The 23,990-nt window shown below is 41.9% G+C and overlaps 1 protein-coding gene across 2 annotated transcripts; it reads right to left on the reverse strand.

The window, feature by feature from the left end:
• Positions 1 to 44: 44 nt before the first annotated feature.
• Positions 45 to 23,114, reverse strand: tmc2b (transmembrane channel-like 2b). 2 transcript variants are annotated; one of them, XM_070436949.1, is made up of 20 exons: positions 23,072 to 23,114; positions 22,750 to 22,791; positions 21,972 to 22,410; positions 18,955 to 19,104; positions 14,506 to 14,596; positions 14,168 to 14,249; positions 13,959 to 14,065; positions 13,718 to 13,816; positions 12,537 to 12,679; positions 11,991 to 12,138; positions 10,728 to 10,922; positions 4,170 to 4,349; positions 3,593 to 3,751; positions 3,281 to 3,409; positions 1,593 to 1,660; positions 1,245 to 1,484; positions 1,044 to 1,169; positions 786 to 864; positions 499 to 628; positions 45 to 268 (listed from the first exon to the last, which is right to left on the reverse strand). In XM_070436949.1, exons 1-20 carry the CDS (start codon positions 23,112 to 23,114, stop codon positions 45 to 47), a joined length of 2,874 nt encoding a protein of 957 aa, XP_070293050.1. The 2 variants fall into 2 exon arrangements, with proteins under 2 accessions (XP_070293050.1, XP_070293049.1); XM_070436948.1 differs by having other exon boundaries at positions 45 to 274; positions 18,955 to 19,120; positions 21,967 to 22,410.
• Between the last annotated feature and the right edge of the window lie 876 nt (positions 23,115 to 23,990).

The following is a 23,990-nucleotide window of genomic DNA, read 5'->3' on the forward strand; positions in this document are numbered from 1 at the left end:
TGTCAGGGTGGTATTGACATCCTAGCACCCTGGTTTTTACCAGTTTAGCGTCTAGAGGGAGGTGTGCCCCTCCCTCTGCCCCTCGCCGGCCCTGGGGGTGGTCCTCTGGCGTTTCCAGACGGCCCCCTAGGGCCTGGGGGATGGGTCACAGCTGCTTTGGGGTTTGGTGCATCCAACAAAACATCCATCTGAAGATTAACCCCCTTGCCATTGGCTGCTGCTCCTGGACGTTTTGCCACTTTGGGAGATTTGCTTCCCTTCTCGTGCACTTTCTCTGAAAAGGCGAAAAACAGAGTGGATGTGCATGTACACCTGTATACATGTAGCTCTGCTGAGGAGCGATATTATGATACAATTCACTCAAAACAAACTGTTTCTTAAGTTATGTTTATTAAGTGGGTCGTTTTTTGTGAACGCCCAAAAAACATCCAGCCACTAGGTGGCACTGAGTGGAGACGGTAGATAGGTAGGTAGGTAGAGTAGGCTATATGAACTGACCTGGTGGGGGCTTCTCCTCCTCCGCAGCAGGGGGGAGCAGAGAGCGGTTGGGCAGGAGGTCTTCCAGGTCCTGCATCACCTGGTTGGTGTTCTCCTTGTTGTTCCTCCGGTTCTTCTCCTCATCTCTAGCCTAAACACAACGCAGATAATACTGTTGGTGTTTCTACAATCACCACATCAGCATTGTGTGCACACATTGACCAACAAGTACTTAGTAGCATTACATTGTTTACAGTAAATCATTTAAGTCTTGAGAGACAGCAGTTTAGTTGATAATGCTCATTTACCATTTGCATCTTCTTCTTCAGTTCCAGGTTGGCATTTTGATAGTTTTTGGAGGTCGCATTCAGATAGTAGATGGCCAACCTGCCACAGGATCACAGAAAACTATTTAACTCGTTTTAAACATGGCATGTATTATGATGAGCGTGTGTATTTTACTACGACCATATGTGGGTTGCTGTAATGTGTGTGTGTGTGTGTGTGTGTGTGTGTGTGTGTGTGTGTGTGTGTGTGTGTGCGTGTGCGTGTGTGCGTGCGCATACACCATCAGCAGCACTGCTGGTAAGATCAGCCCAGGATTAGTTGCGTAGGTGAAGATATCCCCAATGAATGCTGGTAGGTCGTTCTCTATAGTCTCCATGACGACATTATACATTTGCTCCCTTCCGCTGGTAGACAAGAGATCAGCATTAGACGTGTGCCTAGTGTGTGTGTGTGTGTCTGTGCGTGTGTATGAGAGACACCTGAAGGGGCCACAGTCGAAGGAGGGCGGCAGGGTCATTATGGTGTAAACCACAGGCAGAAGGCTGAGGAAGAGCACCAGGAGGAGGAGGCCCATGTAGAAGTTGTTGGATTTAGAGGCCTTGAAGACCCTCTCATGAGGAACGTTACAGCTCATCACTGCCCAGCACTGGTAGTACATGGAGGTGAGGAGACGCAAGACGTTCAACCCTACCAAGCCAGGGGCGTAGAACGCACCCATCCTGAAACAAACACAAATATAGAAATGTAACTCTTATCGCAGATCAACACAACTTACAGGGTTTGTGGAAATGCGTTGATGGTTTATGTGGTGTCTCATATTTACTCACCAAATCATTCCTTGATTGAAGATTAATCCAAGCACGTTGCCGCTGATGTCAAACTCTCCATAGGACGGCTAGAATCACATACAGAAAATATTGCAAATCATGTTAAATAATGTAAACGTAATTCTATTCTCTCTCCCTCTTTCTCTCCCATAGTAATTAACTTAACAGGGCAGTGTCCTGTGTCACTACGTGAAGGATCACCTATCTTGCCGGATGTCTGTGTGGTATCACTGTTAATTTTGTCAGCATTTTTTTGTTTTAGTCTTAGTCGTTTGACTAAAATACCTTTTAATCTTAGTCCCATTTTAGTCCTTACATGCTTTGTAGTTTTAGTTTATCAGTCGATTAAAACTCTGGACAATTTTAGTCTTGTTTCAGTAAAATGTTACTCTCATTTTCCCCCATTAAATCATTCATATTTACCTCTAATTTCCATCACGTGCACATAGCCTTGTCCAACTAGGCCTACTATCCCCTCATATAGCTGGCAACATTGCTGTTGTGGCAGATTTTAACCAATGCCAGCCATGATTTACTATAATGTATAGGCTACAAAGCCTTGGCTACAGGTTAAAACATTTAGGCCTACAGCTCTGATTTTCTCCCCATCATAACCTTGTGATGGGGGGTAAATAACAGCGATTCCCTTAAAATGGGGAATCTAAGCTTTCCAACGATGCCAGAATTATTACTGTACTCCTAATATTCAGCCAATAACATTAGCATTTTCAATAGCCGACCACGAGAGCGGCAAAACACAGATTAACAAAAGCGCACATAGTAATTGAGCTTCTGATGTGATCAAAGCAAAAATAGCCTATATGAAAGTAAGAAACATCATTTTTCTAGTTGAAGTTAGTTACAATCTGTATCCGTTCAAAGGCGAGACGAGTGACTGAAGTGACTGCCTGGTAGCTTTGTGCGTGGAGGAGGGCCAGGCAGTTCAGCTCATGCAGCCCGCGCAACTGAAAGACCAATGAGAGGATTGTATTATATTCTGAAAAGGCATGGTTATGATTGGACAAACAGATCAAACGGAGCTTCATGTGCAAATGAATATCCATTAGTCTCACATGGAAGTCTCGTCTCGTTACAATGTCATCAACTAAAATGAAAAGTAATTTGTAATAGTTGTCTTTTTTTTCAGGGCATCTTGTCTCGTTATCGTCATTAGTTTTCATAAGGAAAAATAGGTTGTTGCTGAATATTTTCTGTCATAGTTAGTGTTGACGAAATGAACGCTGTGAGGTATCAATTTTACTTGGAACAAACACATAATGTACTCACACTTACAATAAGCTAAGAAAAACACTAGTATTGAGTATTTACCTATGCGGTGTATAACCTTGAAATAAGAATATAATTGAAGGGGTAACTGTGAAGAATGATGTATTGATATTGAGTAACTATACCTTGCTACCATACTATTACCATGTTATTACCACTTTATCCCATATTGTAATGTAAAAGGTGGCAGGTAGTCTAGCTGGATCAAATCCCCAAGCCAACTAGTTGAAAAATCTGTTGATATGCCCATGAGCAAGGCATGTAACTCTAATTAAGTGTCTGCTAAATGACTAAAATGTAAAAAATGTAATGCTACCAAAAACGATTACAATAAAATGAGAACACACACACGCACAGCAGAATGTCAGTGTTCTGTTATGCTTTGATAGCCTAGCACGTACAAATCCAGCCTCCAGGTCCCAGCACCAGCAGTAGTTGAGGAAACGCACGATCATGGCTCGCAGGAAGTCACCAATCAGGATGGTCATATACGTCACCTGGATGTCAGAGACGGTGAGCTTCACAAACTCCTAGAGATACAGCACAGAAAAAAAACTAAACAGGAAACACCCGGCATGTCACAGACAGCCTCAGTCATATCACTGATGCACAATGAAGGGAACTTTATCCTGCTCAGGTCAGGTGGAGGAAAAACCAGGATGAAAAACTCAGTGACGAAGGGAAAACGGAGGAAGAACGCATGGAAGCCTCACTATGCCAACGGCGGTCTCCCAGCACGGGCCTCTGATGACATCAGCAGGGTGGATGTCTGGAGGGGGGATGTCAGTAGTGTTGTGGTAGGAGCTATAGTTGGAATAGTACTCATTCAGTCCCCAGATAGTGGCATTCCTAATAGACTTCTCCTTTTCCAACTGTACACATGTTAACACACAAAGACAGGTTCAGGTGAGTAAGTCAAATAGACATGCACACAATATGTACTGAACACACCATCACACACACACAGTGGCAGTTCTAGCTTGTATGGCTAGAACCGCCTGCCTAGCTCACAAACTAGAATCAGGGCACCCACTCCGACAAGGTTAATTGACCCACAGTCCCACACGGTGAAATGATATCATTGACGTGATGTGCAAATGAGCGCTAGAAAACCGATTGCGCAAATGTCACCATTCCTAATTTTTTTTGTGCGGGCGCCCTGTGCCGCCCCCGGCAAGATGCCGCCCTGGGTGGCATCTTGCCACACACACATACACATACACATATACAGGTGAATAAACACACACATATGCATTTGCAGGTACATGCCACTGACATACTGTCTGGTACCTTTGCGTTGACTTCGTCAAAAAGGGCGAACAGAAAGGTGTAGAGGTTTCCGAGGAACAGGGCAAAGATGCGGCCCAGCTGCCATTTGAGGGCGATACGAGGGTGGTACTCCTCCAGCTCAGCGATGGTCTCAAAGAGAGGGGGGCACACCAGCCCCAGCAGTGACATCACAAACTCCACCTGGAAGGCAAAACACAACCAATCATCGGGATGAAGGCTGGAAAAAAACTTTATTTGTAAAGAGATATTAGCATTCATTAGCATTTTAAGCTTTAAAATCATAAACATTTATAACATAGCCTATATCATTTAATTTATAAAGTATTTATAACATTTGTATAAGCATTTCAATGGCTTATTCATTAAAGGTATTCGGTGTAACCGAAGCGTGGTAACATTTTACAGGGTAAAACTTCATTTTAAGTGGTCCTTATTTCAGTGTAATTACATATGTAATTTGAAATGCATGGAAGCTTATTGAGCGCTATGGCAAAAACGGGGGGGGTTTACATAAAACAACATTTTTAATTGTTAAATCATTTAATGGTACATTTGACCAGGATAGCAACAGTAGCTAATGAGGATGGGGCTTGACAATGGGTGAATGACTTCCTTAACCACCAATCAAACATTTTTAACATATTAATAAACAGTTTTGGCTTAAATTGTGAGAGTCATTCAGTGCTTGCCAAATTGTGAGCCTAATGACCCTTCACCAATCCCCGCCCCAGAATTCTTTCTAGCAATCGCAGCGCTCCAATGGATAGCAACTGTTGTCAAGTCCAACACCTCAGACAAGCTCACGTTTCAAATGCATGAAAACCGGTGAGCACAATGGCAAAAACTGAGTTTTCTTTAAAATAATTCTGTTTAAATGGCTAAATAATTTTACCTTTCACCAGGGATACTTGTTACTGTGATTCCTGAAATGCAGAGCCTGCTGATGGAGTATTGTTTAATATGAAATTAAACTTTTGTTATATTGTTTGCTAGCTCAGTTAGCTCTTAGTCTCATTGACCACCAAACATTGCTAATGCTAACTAGCTAGCCACTTAACATATATATTTTTTCTCAAAATGTATATTAGCTTGCTAAGTTACCCATGTTGTGAATACAACTCCCATCTACTGTTGACATCAGGATAAGATTTGAGAGCACTTGTTCACTCCAAAAGTGGTTAGAAGCTTTGACTGCTTGCTGACAGTGAATTCAGAGCCATTCAGTGGCTAGCCATACTACACACGTAATATAACCAGGTTTCCGTGAAGCAGTTGTAATGACAGTGATTAGCAATTGGTAGTCTGTGTTCATTGGCGACCTGTCATTCAGTGCAGGTGGGGCAGAGCCCCACATTTCTTTACACAAAAAAGAAAAATGTGCTAAATGTTATTTTGGCATTAATTCATGTCACATATCAGTTTGCAAACAATGTAAAATAAAATATATGTCATTGAGTTACTAAAGCCGCATACAAACACGGTCTCTTTTTGGTTTTCTTGAGTAAGGCAGCTCCAAAATGCAGGTGTTTCAGCCTAGCTCAGTGCTTTCTATGGTGGTGGGGCAAGCCAGAAGAAAATACAGAGCGTTGCGCCGTGATTGGCTCAGTGTTCTTTCACTCATGGGGACACTACGTCACCGCCAAGTCTAAATTTAGAGTTCTAAAATGCTATCCCCCTGGGTGCTGCCACAGAGTTACATTAGAGGTGCCCATCCAAGAAGGCTCAATGTCATTGGCAACAGATAAATGATGTCAAATCACGTTATATCTACAGTAGCTTTGATTTGACTGATCATGTCAGCATCATACTTTCAAAATCTTAGCTAGCAGTCATCATCATGAATCAAGTCGACAATCTACTGGCAAATCCTTTTTAATCGTTGTCATATGAAGATAAATAATGAAGAGAAATTATAAATAAAACGTATTAGTGCTCATCGGCCATTGGACATAAACATTACACAATAAGTTGAGTGGTTTGGAAGGAATCAGTGGCTAACTGCAAGCACTGCAAAGCAATCACTAGCCTGCTATTCAGTGGAGTGGCTGTGTGGTCCCAAGTCTAAGATTAAGGGTCTCTTTTCCTAGTTTAAAATTATGCTGTCAATGAAGCAGGATTTGGAACTGCAAAATCTGACTTTAGTGAGTTCAAGACAACTGGGACCTCAGGAAAAACGAGCTACGACTGGGAAAATACGTTTTGAACTTTCACCCAACTCGGAATTGTAAATCAGGAACTCGGGCCTCTTTCTAGAGCTACGACCTGAAGATCACTGACGTCATAATGATTCAACCTTTTTTTCTTCTTTGCGTTCTCAGTTGTCTTGAAAGCACAATAAATCCAGGGAGTGCCAGACTTTGATGACAAAGTTTGATGACAAAATTTGTCCACGAAGGACCGCCACGCCACCTTCCTGTTCAAGTGAGCACAGCACAACAAGATGAGTCCAAACATGTCTTGTATGCTGCTGCATAAATTATATAATATGCCAGGTAAATATGTATACTGTAGCTAAGAAAGTAATACTAAGTGTATGTTGTGTGGTAAGCTGTTAGTAGCCATGTGCCTCACCCTAATAATTTGGTCTGTTCTCACTTCATAATTTCGCCTACTGTTCTGACTTGGTGGTGCACATGTAGCCTACAACCTGTTTTTGAGGAATGTAATCATTGAATATTGTAAGAGCTTCCATTGTCTGCTTATATGCCCCCTTTATTTATCCTACATTTCTGACTTTGTGTACAGGTAGAACACTGTGAGAACAGCCCATGTTCTGAATACTTTCGCTGTACATTTAAACAGTGCTGAACAAATAGTTATATTGACTACGTCAGTCCTAGCTCGCTCATTAACGTCTTAATCGAAATTACGGTTCACCTCTTATCCGATTGTTGTCCCCTTATGCCATAGTTTGTACATCTCAATTGTCAGTAGAACCCACATTTATTTAAGCAAGTCAGCCATATCAACTATGTTTTTTTTAAAGGCAGTAAATTATGCTGAATGAAATGTTTCACTGCCAGACAAGGCTCCACTGATATCTAGGTGTAGCACTGGTATAGTGCAATTAATGTATTATTTAATGTTGTGTTGTGTAGTGGCTTTGCTGGTATGCATCCCACATTTAAAAATGTTTGCCCCACCAAGATTTACATGCTAAAATCACCACTGTCTGTGTTTCATTTGACTGTGTATTAAAAACACAGTTTGAGATAATTGTGAATGGATTTCGCCAGCGGTTTGAGTGTTGAATTGGGCTTCCCGGGAAAATCTTGTCCGAGGTTGCAACAGTAACCAAGGGTGAGAGGCTTAGCCAAGTGTCAATTAAGCTTGGTTGAATAATGGTTTATGACAATTTTAAGTGTATTTAAAAGACCAAAGCTTATTTCATCATGTAACCTTGCAATGGTTTCACGGTTGAAGAACATTCTAACTTTTGGACAGGATGCATTTGTGCACTTATTTATTTATCCCAGGAATAAAGGCATAATGTCAAGATCTGTCCATCTGCACAATGAATTCGAAATAACGACGACCTCGAACATGCCCACAATTTGTGTTGTGACGCCATAGTAATAACAAAGAGCAAAGAACCTGAATCAAAATCAAAATCCAAACATAAGAGATTGGCACAAACTAAAAAAAGTGTTGTAAACGAGATAAAAAATCCCATACATGTTAGAGAAGGTAGGTTTTCCATGTTTGCTTAGCTTTTTGGATACAGAAATTGTGCTGGACGATTTAGTATAGGTAATTAGCTAGGCTGGTTAGCTGGAAAACTAGCTACCTAAATTGTCCAGCAAAATACCAAGAACTAGCTCGCAAGCTAGCTAGCAAACGTTAGCTGCCATTTTTGGTAGGCCAACCAACTAGTCTAGATAGCTAGCTAGCTTAGTTAAAATCTACATAATAGACTAAAGTAGAAGCTCATATTCTCATAGGTCACTATATATGAAGGTAATATACTATGTATGTACACAATAATTACAAGTAAGTACCCCTCAAGATACACTTCATTTTAACTAGCTAAATCCTGTGTAACACCTAGTAATCACATTGTACTTAGGCAGATATTTGACCAAAAGCCAGAGAAAATGCAGAGCGCCAAATTCAAATAAATTACTATACAAATCAAACTTTCATTAAATCACACATGAAAGATACCAAATTAAAGCTACACTGGTTGTGAATCCAGCCAACATGTCAGAATTCAAATAGGCTTTTCGGCGAAAGCAAATGATGCTATTATCTAAGGATAGCACCATAGTAAACAAAGAGAGAGAAGCATATTTCAACCCTGCAGGTGCGACACAAAACGCAGAAATAAAAATATAATTCATGCCTTACCTTTGACGAACTTCTGTTGTTGGTACTCCAATATGTCCAATAAATATCACAAATGGTCCTTTTGTTTGATTAATTCCGTCGATATATATCCAAAATGTCCATTTATTTGGAGCGTTTGATCCAGAAAAACACTGGTTCCAACTTGCTCAACGTGACTACAAAATATCTCAAAGGTTACCTGTAAACTTTGCCAAAACATTTCAAACTACTTTTGTAATACAACTTTAGGTATTTTTTTACGTAAATAATCGATCAAATTGAAGACGGGATAATCTGTGTTCAATACCGGATTAAAACAAACTGTAGCTAGCTTTCTGGTCATGCGCCTCTAACAAACAGTACACTTCACTTGACCCTTGTTCTGAACAGGGCTACTTCTTCATTACACAAAGGAAAAACCCTCAACCAATTTCTAAAGACTGTTGACATCCAGTGGAAGCAGTAGGAACTGCAAGAAGGTCCCTTAGAATTCTGGATTCCCAATGAAAACCCATTGAAAAGAGAGTGACCTCAAAAAGAAAAATCTGAATGGTTTGTTCTCGGGGTTTCGCCTGCTAAATAGGTTCTGTTATACTCACAGACATGATTCAAACAGTTTTAGAAACTTCAGAGTGTTTTCTATCCAAATCTAATAATAATATGCATATCTTATCTTCTGGGGATGAGTAGCTGGCAGTTGAATTTGGGTATGCTTTTCATCCAAACGTGAAAATGCTGCCCCCTATCCTAGAGAAGTTTTAACCTGGAGTACAATCATTGAGACGAGATTAGAGATGTTGGTTAGAGCTGCCCTACCCTATAAAAATCATTCACAAAATGTGGGTTTGCTATTCAAAAGAAGCATTGCCTGATGTGAACCATGCCTCAAACAAAAGAGATCTCAGAAGACCCAAGATTAAGAATTGTTGACTTGCATAAAGCTGGAAAGGGTTACAAAAGTATTTCTAAAAGCCTTGATGTTCATCAGTCCACGGTAAGACAAACTGTCTATAAATGGAGAAAGTTCAACACTGTTGCTACTCTCCCTAGGAGTGGCTGTCCTGCAAAGATGACTACAAGAGCACAACGCAGAATGCTCAATGAGGTTAAGAAGAATCCTAGAGTGTCCGCTAAAGACTTACAGAAATCTCTAGAACATGCTAACATCTCTGTTGACAAGTCTACGATACATAAAACGCTAAACAGGAATGGTGTTCATGGGAGGACACCACGGAAGAAACCACTGCTGTCCAAAAACATTGCTGCACGTCTGAAGCTAGCAAAAGTGCACCTGGATGTTCAACAGCGCTACTGGCAAAATATTCTGTGGACAGATGAAACTAAAGTTGAGTTATTAGGAAGGAACACACAACACTATGTGTGGAGAAAAAAAGGCACAGCACACCAACATCAAAACCTCAACCCAACTGTAATGTATCGTGAAGGGAGCATCATGGTTTGGAGCTGCTTTGCTGCCTCAAGCCCTGTACAGCTTGCCTTCATTGACGGAAAAATGAATTCCCAAGTTTATCAAGATATTTTGCAGGAGAATGTTAGGCTATCTGTCCGCCAATTGAAGCTCAACAAAAGTTGGGTGATGCAACAGGACAACGACCCAAAACACAGAAGTAAATCAACAACCGAATGGCTTCAACAGAAGAAAATACACCTTCTGGAATGGCCCAGTTCTGACCTCAACCCGATTGAGATGCTGTGGCATGACCTCAAGAGAGCGGTTCACACCAGACACCCCAAGAATATTGCTGAACTGAAACAGTTTTGTAAAGAGCAATGGTCCAAAACTCCTCCTGACCGTTGTGCAGGTCTGATCCACAACTACAGAAAACATTTGGTTGAGGGTATTGCTGCCAAAGGAGGGTCAACCAGTTATTAAATCCAAGGGTTCACATACTTTTCCCACCCTGCAATGTGAATGTTTACACGGTGTGTTCAATAAAGACATGAAAATGTATAATTGTTTGTGTGTAATTCGTTTAAGCAGACTGTGTTTGTCTATTGTTGTGACTTAGATGAAGATCAGATAAAATGTTATGTCCAATTTAAGCAGAAGTCCAGGTAATTCCAAAGGGTTCACATACTTTCTCTTGCCACTGTATGTGATTTGTTAAGCCACATTTTGCCTATGAACTAATTTAGACTTGCCTAAACAAACAGGCTGAATACTTTATACTTTTGCAAAGCACTGTATCTGATCAAAACAACTGTACCTGCCTCATTCTTTTCAAACCAGGAAAGCTCATCCTGATCTAGGTTGGCAAACTCCTGAGACCTCTTGACCACAAAATAGATGAGGAAGCCGCTGCCCCCCAGGCTGCAGAGGATTAAAAAGTTGGCTAGAACCCGCAGGAACCTCCGCAAGTGGATGTTCTCATCCTTCTGGTTCTCCTGTTCGTCTACTATGGATTCCTACCAAGAACAGTCCGGTCAGTGAGAAACACAGAGAATATTTTGTTTGAAGATAGTAAGTGTGTAGGCTCATACATGTAGTACCTTTTTATGTGCATATGATTCTTGGGAGATTGAAGATAAGAGCAGGAGAACGGATATTTGCAGAACAATGTTATGGGGAGATTCCACGCCAGGACAGCCCAAAAATATTTTAGGTATCTCAGATTGTTCTGGCAATTTTCACATATAAACTTCAATGCAGGAAGATGTTTGACATCATTTTTACATTTGTATCAAGAGTCATCTTTCAGAAAATAATGAAAAAAGTGTCCTTTTCAGACCTATACATGCCTCCTGTAAGACCCTATGATCTATGATCCGTAAATGATACAGACAACTTCGTGGTGCCATTGTTCTCCTTATAGTGTGCTCTAACATATGGAGTATGTCTAGATTCTGAAATACAATTATTCACATTCATTTATTCAAAGTTGAAACTATTAATATTAATCTCAAAAGTAGCCTTTTTGATTTTGTTAATTTTAGGACATATTGTTTGGAACAATATACTCTACAAGTACATCACATTTACAGAGTGGGCTCTCTGCTAATTTTGAAGTTATAATACATTTTATCAGCACCACCAACACAGTGTATGGGAAAACGTATTCAAACGGAACTCCTTCTGCTAGAGATTTGCTGAATGTGTAATCCTAAAGGAGGACTGTGATTGGTTAATTACATAAACGTCCATTTCTATGTATAAAATGGGTCATACATTTTTTTATTTCAGAATGTTGACATACTCCATATGTTAGAGCACACTATAAGGAGTATAATGACACCAAGGTGTTGTCTGTGTCATGTACGGATCATAGGGTCTTACAGGAGGCATATATAGGTCTAAAAAGGGCATAAAATGCCCACTGTCATCATGATTCCCCCTCCTCCCAATGAAGTTTCTATGTGAGATAGACAAAATATGTCCAGGCTGTCCTGGTGTGGAATCGTCATAAACAACAGCGTCAAGATAGTAGAAGGTTGGCCTACTAGCTATGGATAGGAATTAGCTTCTGCTGTGTTTACCTTAAAGCTGGTGGTGATGGAGGCATACTTGTTGTCGGCTGTCTCTGGATTGCCAATGAGGTAATCCCAGCTGGTGAACATCTTAAATGCGAAGGTGAACTGTCCGTCATCCCCACCGTCTCCTCCCTCGTCCGAGTTACGGGCCATCCTGAGGAACACAGAAGATGGATGTGACATACACTGTACTGGGAGGCGGGGGGGGGGGCTTGATTTTAGAGATGTGGGCAAGTAACTGGAGGGTTGCTGTTCGAATCCAAGTGCTGACTGGAAAAATGCGGAGGGAGTGAGCTGGCAATGGAAGGGTTGCTAGCATCAATATTTTAGATACGGGGTGTGAATGTGGATTAGTATTTACTGTGTGCACGTACGTGTGGTGTTGTGTGTTGTGTGTGTTGTGTGTGTGTGTGTGTGTGTGTGTGTGTGTGTGTGTGTGTGTGTGTGTGTGTGTGTGTGTGTGTGTGTGTGTGTGTGTGTGTGTGTGTGTGTGTGTGTGTGTGTGTGTTGTGTGTGTGTGTGTGTGTGTGTGTGTGTGTGTGTTTTACCCACGTTCTAATGACCACCATCAGGCTGTAGCCGAAGATGCCTACACCAACTAGTAGGTAGGAGAGAGGCAGTCTGAACTGGAGGACTCCGATGGTGCGCTCGGCATTATAGAAACCATAGAAGAGAATAGAGTACTTGCAGTAACCCTGTTGAAATTAACAAAAATAATCATGGATGTATGAAAGCAATCCATCTCAAAGAAAGCTGATGTAGATGCAAAATGATAGTGACAGGTTCTTATGCCTAGGGCCAGCCCTGCCGAACACATTACACACCAGCAAACCAAGTACATAGGCATACGACAAACCCAATCAAAGAATGGCAGGATCAGATGGCGATACAGTGGTCTATGTATAGTTAGCAGGACCCCCCATATCCACCGTGTGGTGGATATGACTGGATTCCTTTCATCAACTGCAGAGCATAACAATGTGTTTAATATTCTAATCAGCAATACCTCTGTCATTACCAGCCGACAGAGATCTGAAATACAGGGAGAACACAAGCAACCAAACTGCCTGCAAAACCATCCCACTGAATAACTTATCAAGGGTCCATCAGAAAAGAGTAAAATACAGAGTTGCGTTCATTTGGACAACTTCCTCGACTTACTTTTCGTTGCTGCCTGTTGTCAGTCGATGTTACTGGCACTGAGATAAGATAGCAATACCCAGGCCCAAACAGCCTTAATTAACATTAAGACTGGGCAGGGTCTTGGCAGTTAACCTGACATGTTCCATTGTAGCTCAGTTAGTATAACATGGTGCTTGTTACGCCAGGGTAGTGGGTTTGATTCCCAGGACCACCACTATGTAAAATGTATGCCGCATGACTGTAAGTTGCTTTAGATAATAGTGTCTGCTAAATGGCATATATTCTTACTGAAAATGTGTTACACTTAACTTAAAGCCTGCAAGTACAATGCTTTATCATGCAGTTATTCATGAACATGTATGACACCTTATGTCTTAAAATCACATTTGTACCTGTATTTTAAAAGTACTGTATGACATCACAATGTATGTATGTTTTTTCATAGCTATAATCATGTCACGTAAACCTGAACCAGTCATATCCAGTAGTTTAAGTCTAAACAAGGTTTCTAAATGTGACATCACAAGGCAATTGCTTGGAAGGAAGTGTGTCACTCCAAAGGAAGTAGTAAGTCACTCCAAGATCCTCACACCAAAATCAAGGAGGACAGAGATGTCCATGGCTCTGTCCTGCTCTGCTCTGGGAACAGTTTTTCTGGGAATAGACCCATACGGAAGACCCATCATCACCTCCGGACAGTAGGAAAAGAGAAACAAAAAGAGAGGGAAGTGGGGATTGGGAGAATGAGATATCTCTCCATATACTGACCAAATGTACTACAACAGTATTGCAAAACAATGGACTCTGCGCTTAAGGTAAAAAGCTGCTCACCTCTGGGAGAACCACAAGACCAAACATGAACGCAAACAGGACCAGGTTTAGACCGTACATCCACCGCAAGAAGATGAAGTAGGAAGCCACAGATGACCCAAAGTGACCTGAGGGTTAGAGGTCAAACTCCAAAAGTTACATGATGAATAGATAAAACTACACGACATGAACAAGATAGTAACTCAAATAGGTTTAATAACAGTACCCACTCTCCACCTCTTTTATCTTTCTTTCCCACGGAATACAGGCTGTTTTGAAATTGTCAAAGTCACGGTTGAACTTGATCATTTTCTGAGGAAAATAAAAAGGTTATGAGAGAATATTTGAAAAGATAAGTTTATCACAAAAGTATAGTTCCTGACTGACATATCAGGTTGTAACTGATGAGGGCAACAAACATTCTGCTAATTATATTATGGTCATGACAAATCATGAAGCTAATGATGAACTTATGATTAAAAGTTGTATTGTATGCACGTTATAACTTAAGTCTTAAAGTATATAAATGCATAATTGCGTGAAGTATGTGTGGACTGAGAAAAGTTACCTTAGCCATCATGACTTTGTAGGCATAGAGCTTCCTCCCTTTGCCCTTTCCCAGAGCCCCCTCAAACTTCTCCACAAACGCCTGGCATTCTCTACAATTCCAACCCATAAAAAAGGATGACCCGTCAACCAACAAAAAAATATATCAATCACTGGCTTGAAGAACCGCCAACCAATGAATCGACTTTTCAAATTTATAACGGGTGAATTTTATTTACCTTTATTTAACTAGGCAAGTCAGTTAAGAACAAATTCTTATTTTCAATGTTTTCAACTATTCCTAGGAACAGTGGGTTAACTGCCTGGTTCAGGGGCAGAATGACAGATTTTTACCTTGTCAGCTCAGGGATTCAATCTTGCAACCTTTCGGTTACTAGTCCAATGCTCTAACCACTAGGCTACCTGCCGACCCAATCATGAATTAGTCATGATTAAATTAAGTAGATGAGAAAACAACCAATCCATCAATCAAGACTGTAAATTACTAGTCAGGGAAATTTGGAGGCCATGTGATGAAAGATTATCAACCTGGAAAGACCAGTGATGAGAGGGGACTGGCAAGCTACAGGCAGCTACAACTGCATGCATATTAGACAGTGTTGAGCTCATGAAAAAGTCAAGGCGTCTCATCTGTCTTAATTCTGTACAGTGCTTGTGTCCTGAACTGTAAGTGACTGTCAGCTCACAACCCTGGCTGGAATACAGTGTTTTTTCAACACAGGTCCCAGAGGGCACAAGTCCAGCAGGCCTTGTTTAGTTTTTTTAAATGTAACCCAACACTGTTAGAAACAAAAAAAGTTCTAAAAGAGTTTTATGTTAAGTTAAAAGGATCTACCTGGAACCATAAAAGGGATCTTCTACTGGGACAAACTGAATAACTTTAAATGGTTCTGGGTAGAACCCTTTTAAGAGTGAATGATAGGTTAATACTGGTCAGTGGAGATACACTCACGTTGGAGATACAAGTGAGAAACTGTCTAAAAAAACAACAATTCAAAGAACATCAATCAGCAAAGCCAATTCACGAAACTCCTAAATAGTTCAAAAGGTGATGGACAATCTGACTACTTTGTGGTTCCACAAAGTAGTTTAAAGGATTTCACACACACTCAGAAAATAGGAAAATGTATCAGGCAATGTAGCATCAGACACAATTATGCTTTAATTCAATTAAACAAAAACATATATATCACAAATAAGATGATAAATAACACACAGGTTGAATCAATGTTGTTTCCACGTCATTTCAATAAAATTAAGTTGAAACAACGTGAAATAATGGCGGTAGTGATAAGTAGGAGATGGCTGCCATTTTACGATCCCCTAACCAGTTGTGCTACTGTGTGTGTTTTTTTGCGTTATTTGTAACTTATTTTGTAGATAATGTTTCTGCCACCATCTCTTATGATAGAAAGGAGCTTCTAGATATCAGGACAGCGTTTACTCACCCCATACTGGAAGAATATATTTTTTTCCTTAACGAGTCTGATGCAAAAGATTTACTCCAGACACGCGACAAGGCCCTCATCCCCGTCATTCGCAGGAGAAAGAGACGGAGATATCGGGGACGTAGGTCTGGGTGCCTTGTAAGGATCTGACGACGAGTGGGTAATCTGCCTTTACCTATTAGCCAACGTACTGTCATTGGATAATAAAATAGACGAGCTACAAGCACGTATATCCTACCAACGGGACATTAAAAACTGTAATATCTTATGCTTCACCGAGTCATGGCTGAACGACGACATAAATAACATACAGTTGGCAGCTTTAAAGCATTTTCGGCAGGATAGAACAAGACAAGGGGTGGCGGTCTATGTATATTTGTAGACAACAGCTGGTGCACGAAATCTAAGGAAGTCTCAAGGTTTTGCTCGCCTGAGGTAGAGTATCTCAAGATAAGCTGTAGACCACACTATTTACCAAGATAGTTTTCATCTATATTCTTATTAGCTGTCTATTTACCACCACAAACCGATGCTGACACTAAGACAACACTCAATGAGCTGTATACGGCCATAAGCAAACAGGAAAATGCTCATCCAGAGGTGGCTCTCCTAGTGGCCGGGGACTTTAATCCAGGGAAACTTACATCCGTTTTACCTCATTTCTACCAGCATGTTAAATGTGCAACCAGAGGGGGGAAAAAAACTCTAGACCACCTTTACTCCACACACAGAGATGCAAACAAAGCTCTCCCTCACCCGACATTTGGCAAATCTGACCATAATTCTTTCCTCCTGATTCCTGCTTACAAGCAAAAACTAAAGCACCAGTGACTGGTCAATAAAAAAGTTGTCAAATGAAGCAGATGCTAAGCTACAGGACTGTTTTGCTAACACAGACTGGAATATGTTCCGCGATTCTTCCGATGGAATTGAGGACACATCAGTCACCACATCAGTCACTGGCCTCATCAATAAGTGCTTTGATGACGTCGTCCCCACAGTGACTGTACGTACATATACCAACTAGAAGCCATGGATTACAGGCAACATCCCCACTGAGCTAAAGGGTAGAGCTGCCGCTTTCAAGGAGCGGGACTCTAATCCGGAAGCTTATAAGGAATCCTGCTATGCCCTACGACGAACCATCAAACAGGCAAAGTGTCAATACAGTACTAAGATTGAATCGTACCACACTGGCTCCAACGCTCGTCGGATGTGGTAGAGCTTGCAAACTATTACAGGCTACAAAGGGAAGCACAGCCGCGAGCTGCCCAGTGACACGAGCCTACCAGATGAGCTAAATTACTTCTATGCTCGCGTCGAGGGAAGTAATACTGAAACATGCATAAGAGCATCAGCTGTTCCGTACGACTGTGTAATCACGCTCTCTGTAGCCGATGTGAGTAAGTCCTTTAAACAGGTCAACACTCAGAAGGCCGTCAGGGCCAGACGGTTTTACCGGGACGTGTACTTCGAGCATGCGCTGACCAACTGGCAAGTGTCTTCACTGACATTTTCAACCTGTCCCTGACTAAGTCTGTAATACCAACATGTTTCAAGCAGACCACCGTAGTCCCTGTGCCCAAGAACACTAAGGTCACCTGCCTAAATGACTACCGCCCTGTAGCACTCACGTCTGTAGCCATGAAGTGCTTTCAAAGGCTGGTCATGGCTCACATCAACACCATTATCCCAGAAATTCTAGACTCACTCCAATTTGCATACCGCACCAACAGATCCACAGGTGATGCAATTGTTATTGCACTCCACACTGCCCTTTCCCACCTGGACAAAAGGATCACCTATGTGAGAATGCTATTCATTGACTACAGCTCAGTGTTCAACACCATAGTGCCCTCGAAGCTCATCACTAAGCTAAGGACCTTGGGACTAAACACCTACCTCTGCAACTGGATCCTGGACTTCCTGACAGGCTGCCTCAGGTGGTAAGGGTAGGTAACAACACATCCGCCATGCTGATCCTCAACACGGGGGCCCCTCAGGGGTGTGTGCTCAGTCCTCTGCTGTACTCCCTGTTCACTCAGGACTGCATGGCCAGGCACGATTCCAACACCATCAATAAGTTTGCCGATGACACAACAGGCCTGATCACTGACAACGATGAGATAGCCTATAGGGAGGAGGTCAGAGACCTGGCCGTGTGGTGCCAGGACAGCAACCTCTCCCTCAACGTGATCAAGACAATGGAGATGATTGTGGACTACAGGAAAAGGAGGACCGAGCACGCCCCCATTCTCATCGACGGGGCTGTAGTGGAGCAGGTTGAGAGCTTCAAGTTCCTTGGTGTCCACATCACCAACAAACTATCATGGTCCAAACACACCAAGACAGTTGTGAAGAGGGCACGACAAAGCATATTCCCCCTCAGGAAACTGAAAAGATTTTGCATGGGTACTGAGATCCTCAAAACTTTCTACAGCTGCACCATCAAGAGTATCCTGACTGGTTGTAACACTGCCTGGTATGGCAACTGCTCGGCCTCCGACTGCAAGGCACTACAGAGGGTATTGCATCCGCCCCAGAACATTACTGGGGTCAAGCTTCCTGCCATCCAGGACCTCTATACCATGCAGTGTCAGAGAAAGGCCCTGAAATTTGTCAAAGACTCCAGCCACCCTAGTCACAGACTGTTCTCTCTGCTAACACACGGCAAGTGGTACCGGAGTGCCAAGTCTAGGTCCAAAAGACTTCGTAACACTTATTTTCCTTAAAACTGCATTGTTGATTTAGGGCTTGTAAATAAGCATTTCACTGTAAAGTCTACAACTGTTGTATTTGGCACATGTGACAAATACAATTGGATTTGTTTTGATTTGATTTGATTTGACATGTGTGCCAAGTGACGGTATAAACCTTCAGGAATGTGTAAACTATTATAGGAAAGAGAAAAACAGCACAGCAAGAGCTGTCATGAAGGCAATCAGCCAATGGGAAATCGGCAGAGGAATGCACGTCATGTGAAATGCGTCCATTTTGTTTACTTGAGGAGTTTGAGTCTCCTCTTCATGCGCCACGGTTTGTTCCTGAGTGTGGCTATCAGCTTCTTCTTCTCCTCCACCTCCTCCTTCAGAGAAGCCATCTCCCCCTCCGACAGAGAATCCTCGTCCCCTGACTCGCCCGAAGAAGAAGAGCTGTCAGAAGAAAGAGCTGTCACCAAGTGCCAGGGGTCAAGTCAGGGTCAATCATGTGTCAACCAGAGTAGAGTTCTAGTTGAGGTGGCCAGTGGCTTTACACAGTGCCGCATTATCATGGTACAAACTCAGAAGGACTTTGGACTTGTCACATAATGTTGAAAAGCATCTGGAAGACCAACAGAAAATAGAAAAAGAGAACAGAGTGAGAAATTAGGCGACAAGAGGGGGTATACAGTATGCAAGTCTAATGACAGACATCCTAGAATTATCCAGTAAGCATGTCCATCCATTGAAACAACCAGACATTAAAGCTAGAATCATTAGTTGCTACATCTATTTTTGCACTTATAAATGAATGATGTTTACCCACTGATTCTTGAAGTATATAACTTATATACAGTGCATTCAGAAAGTATTCAGACCCCTTGACTTTTTCCAAATGTTGTTACGTTACAGCTTTATTCTACAATGTATTAAATCGTTTTTTCCCCTCATCAATCTATATACAATAGCCCATAATAACAAAGCAAAAACAGGCTTTTAGAAATGTTTGCAAACGGAAATATTACATTTACATAAGTATTCAGACCCTTACTCAGAACTTTGTTGAAACACCTTTGGCAGTGAATACAGAGTCTTCTTGGGTATGACGCTACAAGCTTAGCACACCTGTATTTGGGGAGTTTCTCCCATTCTTCTCTGCAGATCCTCTCAAGCTCTGTCAGGATGGATACAGACGTCGCTGCACAGCTATTTTCAGGTCTCTCCAGAGATGTTCGATCAAGTTCAAGTCCGGGCTCTGGCTTGGCCACTCAAGGACATAGAGAGACTTGTCCCGAAGGAACTCCTGCATTGTCTTGGGTGTGTGCTTAGGGTCGTTGTCCTGTTGGAAGGTGAACCTTCGCCCCAGTCTGAGGTCCTGGGCGCTCTGGAGCAGGTTTTCATTAAGGATCTCTCTGTACTTTGCTCCATTCATCTTTCCCTCGATCCTGACAGTCTCCCATTCCCTGCCGCTGAAAAACATTCTCACAGCATGATGCTCCCACCACCATGTTTCACCAGGTTTCCTTCAGACTTGACTCTTGGCATTCAGGCCAAAGAGTTTAATCTTGGATTCATCAGATCAGAGAATCTTGTTTCTCATGGTCTGAGAGTCTTTAGGTGCCTTTTGGCAAACTCCAAGCGGGCTGTCATGTGCCTTTTGCTGAGCAGTAGCTTCCGTCTGGCCACGCTACCATGAAGGCCTGATTGGTGGAGTGCTGCAGAGATGGTTGTCCTTCTGGAAGGTTCTCTTATTGCCACAGAGGAACCAAGGCCCTTCTCCCTCGATTGCTCAGTTTGGCCAGGCGGCCAGCTCTAGGAAGAATCTTGGTGTCTCAAAACTTCTTCCATTTAAGAATGATGGAGGCCACTGTGTTTTTGGGAGCCTTCAATGATGCGGTACCCTTCCCCAGATCTGTGCCTCAACACAATCCTGTCTCGGAGCTCTACGGACAATTCGTTCGACCTCATGGCTTGGTTTTTTGCTCTGACATGTACTCTCAACTGTGGGACATTATACAGACAGGTGTGTGCCTTTCCAAATCATGTCCAATCAATTGAATTTACCACAGGTGGACTCTAATCAAGGTGTAGAAACATCTGAAGGATGGTCAATGGAAACAGGACGCACCTGAGCTCAATTTCGAGTCTCATAGCAAAGGGTCTGAGTACTTATGTAAATAAGGTATTTCTGCTTTATATTTTTTATACATTTGCAAACATTTCTAAAAACCTGTGTTCACTTTGTCGTTAGGCGGTATTGTGTGTCGAGTGATGAAGATTTTTTTAAATTTAATACATTTTAGAATAAGGCTGTAATGTAACAAAATGTGTAAAATACTTTCAGAATGCATTGTAAATGCCCCATGAGCTTAGGTCAACTGTCATACCCCATCAGAACACAACATATACGCTTGTTTTTACTCTTTTACAATGTACATTTTAACCAGACCTGTATTGCCTCAAAACATGGTCAAAACTATAATTGTGATATCATAGATGGTCAGTCTTGCATCTAAGAATTTGGGTTCTGACTAGAGGGTGTACAACTACAACCGGAAGTGACTTTTCGTAGCAGGTTAGGAGAATTTACACAGCAGGTTAACGTGGCAGGTTAGGAGACTAGTGAAACAGAGGCGGGGTACCGCTTTGTTATTGTTTCAATTCAGGAATCTAGCTTAAACTCCAACCCCATTCTGACCATGTTATCCCTCAACGCAATGCTATGACCTAACACTACCCCATGTGTGAGCAAGCACAAATACCACTACAACCCAACTCTATTCTGGTAACAAATTCTGGTTGACTGTCCCTTTCCAAAACTTTAGTTGTGACATTTTGATCATGTTGACACGTTTGTAACCAAGGTTTCCATGGATGTCCCTAGGGATGTTCCCATCACATGGCTATAACGATTTCTCCATAAAAGTTTAGTTAACACATTCTAGAAATGTAAAAAAAATAAACATAATTGGATAATTTTCCCAAATGTTGTTATAACCATTACAGCATGTCCTTCTACTAATGTTTATCAAATACTGTTTTCCGGGGACATTTAAAAAAAATATGTCAGGGACGTTGTCATGCTAACGTTAGCGGCAAACCATTGAGCTTGGGTCATTGCTTGGGTCATTGTCATAGTATTTTGGAACACTTTAGCGCAACCCCATAACCCAATTTCATAACTCAACTCCCTGAAGCAATAACTCAATACAATGAAGGGGCATATACCAACAGAGTCTGTCAGAGTCCTCCCTCATACATGAGGGTGCGTGGAGTGTGGTGATACGTGAGAGAGATGGCCCTCTCAAAGGATACTGCACCTGCTGTACTTTCCATTCTTCTTTTTCTTGTCTTTCCCGTTCCCTTTGTCCTTCCCTCCTTTGCCTTTGGCATCTCCCTTCTTTTCCTTGTTCTGCTCGTCTTTCTGCTTCTTGCTAGTCACTTTTCCGCCTTTCTTTTTCTTCCCTCGTTCCTCCTCCTCCTCCTCCTCCTCCTCCTCCTCCTCACTCTCCTCCTTGACTGCCTTTTTCTTTCTGCCCGCAGCCTTTGTGCCCTTCCGCTTGACGCTTCTGTCGTCTTCCTCCTCCTCATCCTCGCTGTCCTGGGCCCTGGCTTTCTTCTTACGAGCCCTCTTCCTCGGTGCCTCGTCCTGATCCTCCTCTTCCTCTTCGTCCTCAGTGGTGGCCGGTTTGCCGTTCCGTCCCCCGGCTCGTGGAGAGGCTTTGGCTTTCCTGTTTCTGTCCCTCCACCTGGCCTCATCTGATACACACACACTCACACAAATATTAACAGAGAGACAAAGGCTTCATAGATCCATAGATTGCATTCAAACCTGAACAATTAAACAAACATATAAATCAGGCAGGTTGGTAGCCTCCCACTTCCTTTTTTATGTTTGTTCCATAATGTTGACAACTAAATGTCATCATTTTGACGAGGTGTGTTTCCCCTTTGGAATGTCATATTTTTCAAAATAATATATTTTTAAATATCAACAATCAATCGAAGTGAGCTTGACTGTACATACACCCACTTGCAGGAAGTAAGCAAACTCACATAAACACACGCATCAAACACTTTCTCCATCATATGACTTACCCTCACTCCCACTGTCTAACTCTCCATCGATTTCAATTCCCACTATAAAATACAAAAACGTTGTGATGCAACACCACAGTCACTCAGAATATCCACAAATATTGTATTTTGTCTTTGAACCAACAGAAATACCATAATCTTACTGTTCCTTTACGGTTTAACAGTATGGATTCTGTTACATGTTATAGAACATCTAGTAGTACATCTATGTACTACTTCCATATTTACCACGAACACCTCAAAGAAACTGAAGAACTGAATATTCTTCAGTATTCAAGAGAAATCCAAAATAGGAAAAAGGAACAGAATAAATCCAACTCACCATCTTCCATTATAATTGCAATGTCATTTTTCTTCTGAGGCATTTTGCCTGAGTGTTGTCCTCTTACTATCTTCTTTGGGTCAGCCTGCTCTCTCCTTCTCAGGCCATGGAGACCTCAGCTAAGCAGATAGCCATCACACCTGTGCAGGCACTCACATACTCCGACAGTTACACCTGTGTTTGGGCTACTTGACTGGCTGTTTCCCTGACAACCACCAATGATATTGCCCAAGAGATGATAATATTTAAACCTGAAGGAGAAAGACAAAATCTAAAGGGACAATAAAGGGGTACAAAAGGGATGTCAATTTTTTTTAAACATCAGTTGATATGACTTACAGCATGCGTGTAGACACACAGATACAGTACACACACCCACATGCACACCCACACACATAAGTTCCAACTGAATGCCTTCATGGGTGCATTATAACCATTAGTCACCTGTTTTGCAGCGATAATTCATTTTGACCAACAGTTGGAAAACTCACACCAATATATTCCATCATGTACAGTACGTAACTCTGACCCTGAAATTCGAAACCATTGCACAAATGCTGAAATAAAGGACAGTTCTCATTAAAATTCAATGAACTCTTAAGTACTGTAAGCTTGAGGGGAAAGTGAGACAACAAGCAGCCTCTATGACATGATCGTGCTATACAAATACTATCATGGGCTCTTGACATGGAAATATCGCTAAAGTGAAGATGGAATTGGGCTGAAAAGAATGAGGCTTGCAACATAACCATTAGTGATACCTCTTGGACATCTTGGACAGGACTAGATCATGCCATTGTAAGATTAGTGTAACATGTCTCAAAATGCATTTCTGCTCTCGTCGCCAATAAGTCCATTCAGAACATCTACTCGAAACGGTGCCTGAGAAAGGCAGGCAGCATCATCATGGACCCCACAC

The sequence above is a fragment of the Salvelinus sp. IW2-2015 genome, linkage group LG33 (assembly GCF_002910315.2).
Source record: "Salvelinus sp. IW2-2015 linkage group LG33, ASM291031v2, whole genome shotgun sequence".
Classification (NCBI taxonomy): Eukaryota; Metazoa; Chordata; class Actinopteri; order Salmoniformes; family Salmonidae; genus Salvelinus; species Salvelinus sp. IW2-2015.

Excerpts from the sequence above, each read along its gene's own strand:
- tmc2b (XM_070436948.1), bottom strand. The coding sequence starts at position 23,114 with ATGCCTCAGAAGAAAAATGACATTGCAATTATAATGGAAGATG. Across the intron at positions 14,066-14,167 it reads AAAGATAAAAGAGGTGGAGA|GTCACTTTGGGTCATCTGTG; the intron begins GTGGGTACTGTT and ends TCTAACCCTCAG. Across the intron at positions 629-785 it reads TGAAGAAGAAGATGCAAATG|GCTAGAGATGAGGAGAAGAA; the intron begins GTAAATGAGCAT and ends CGTTGTGTTTAG.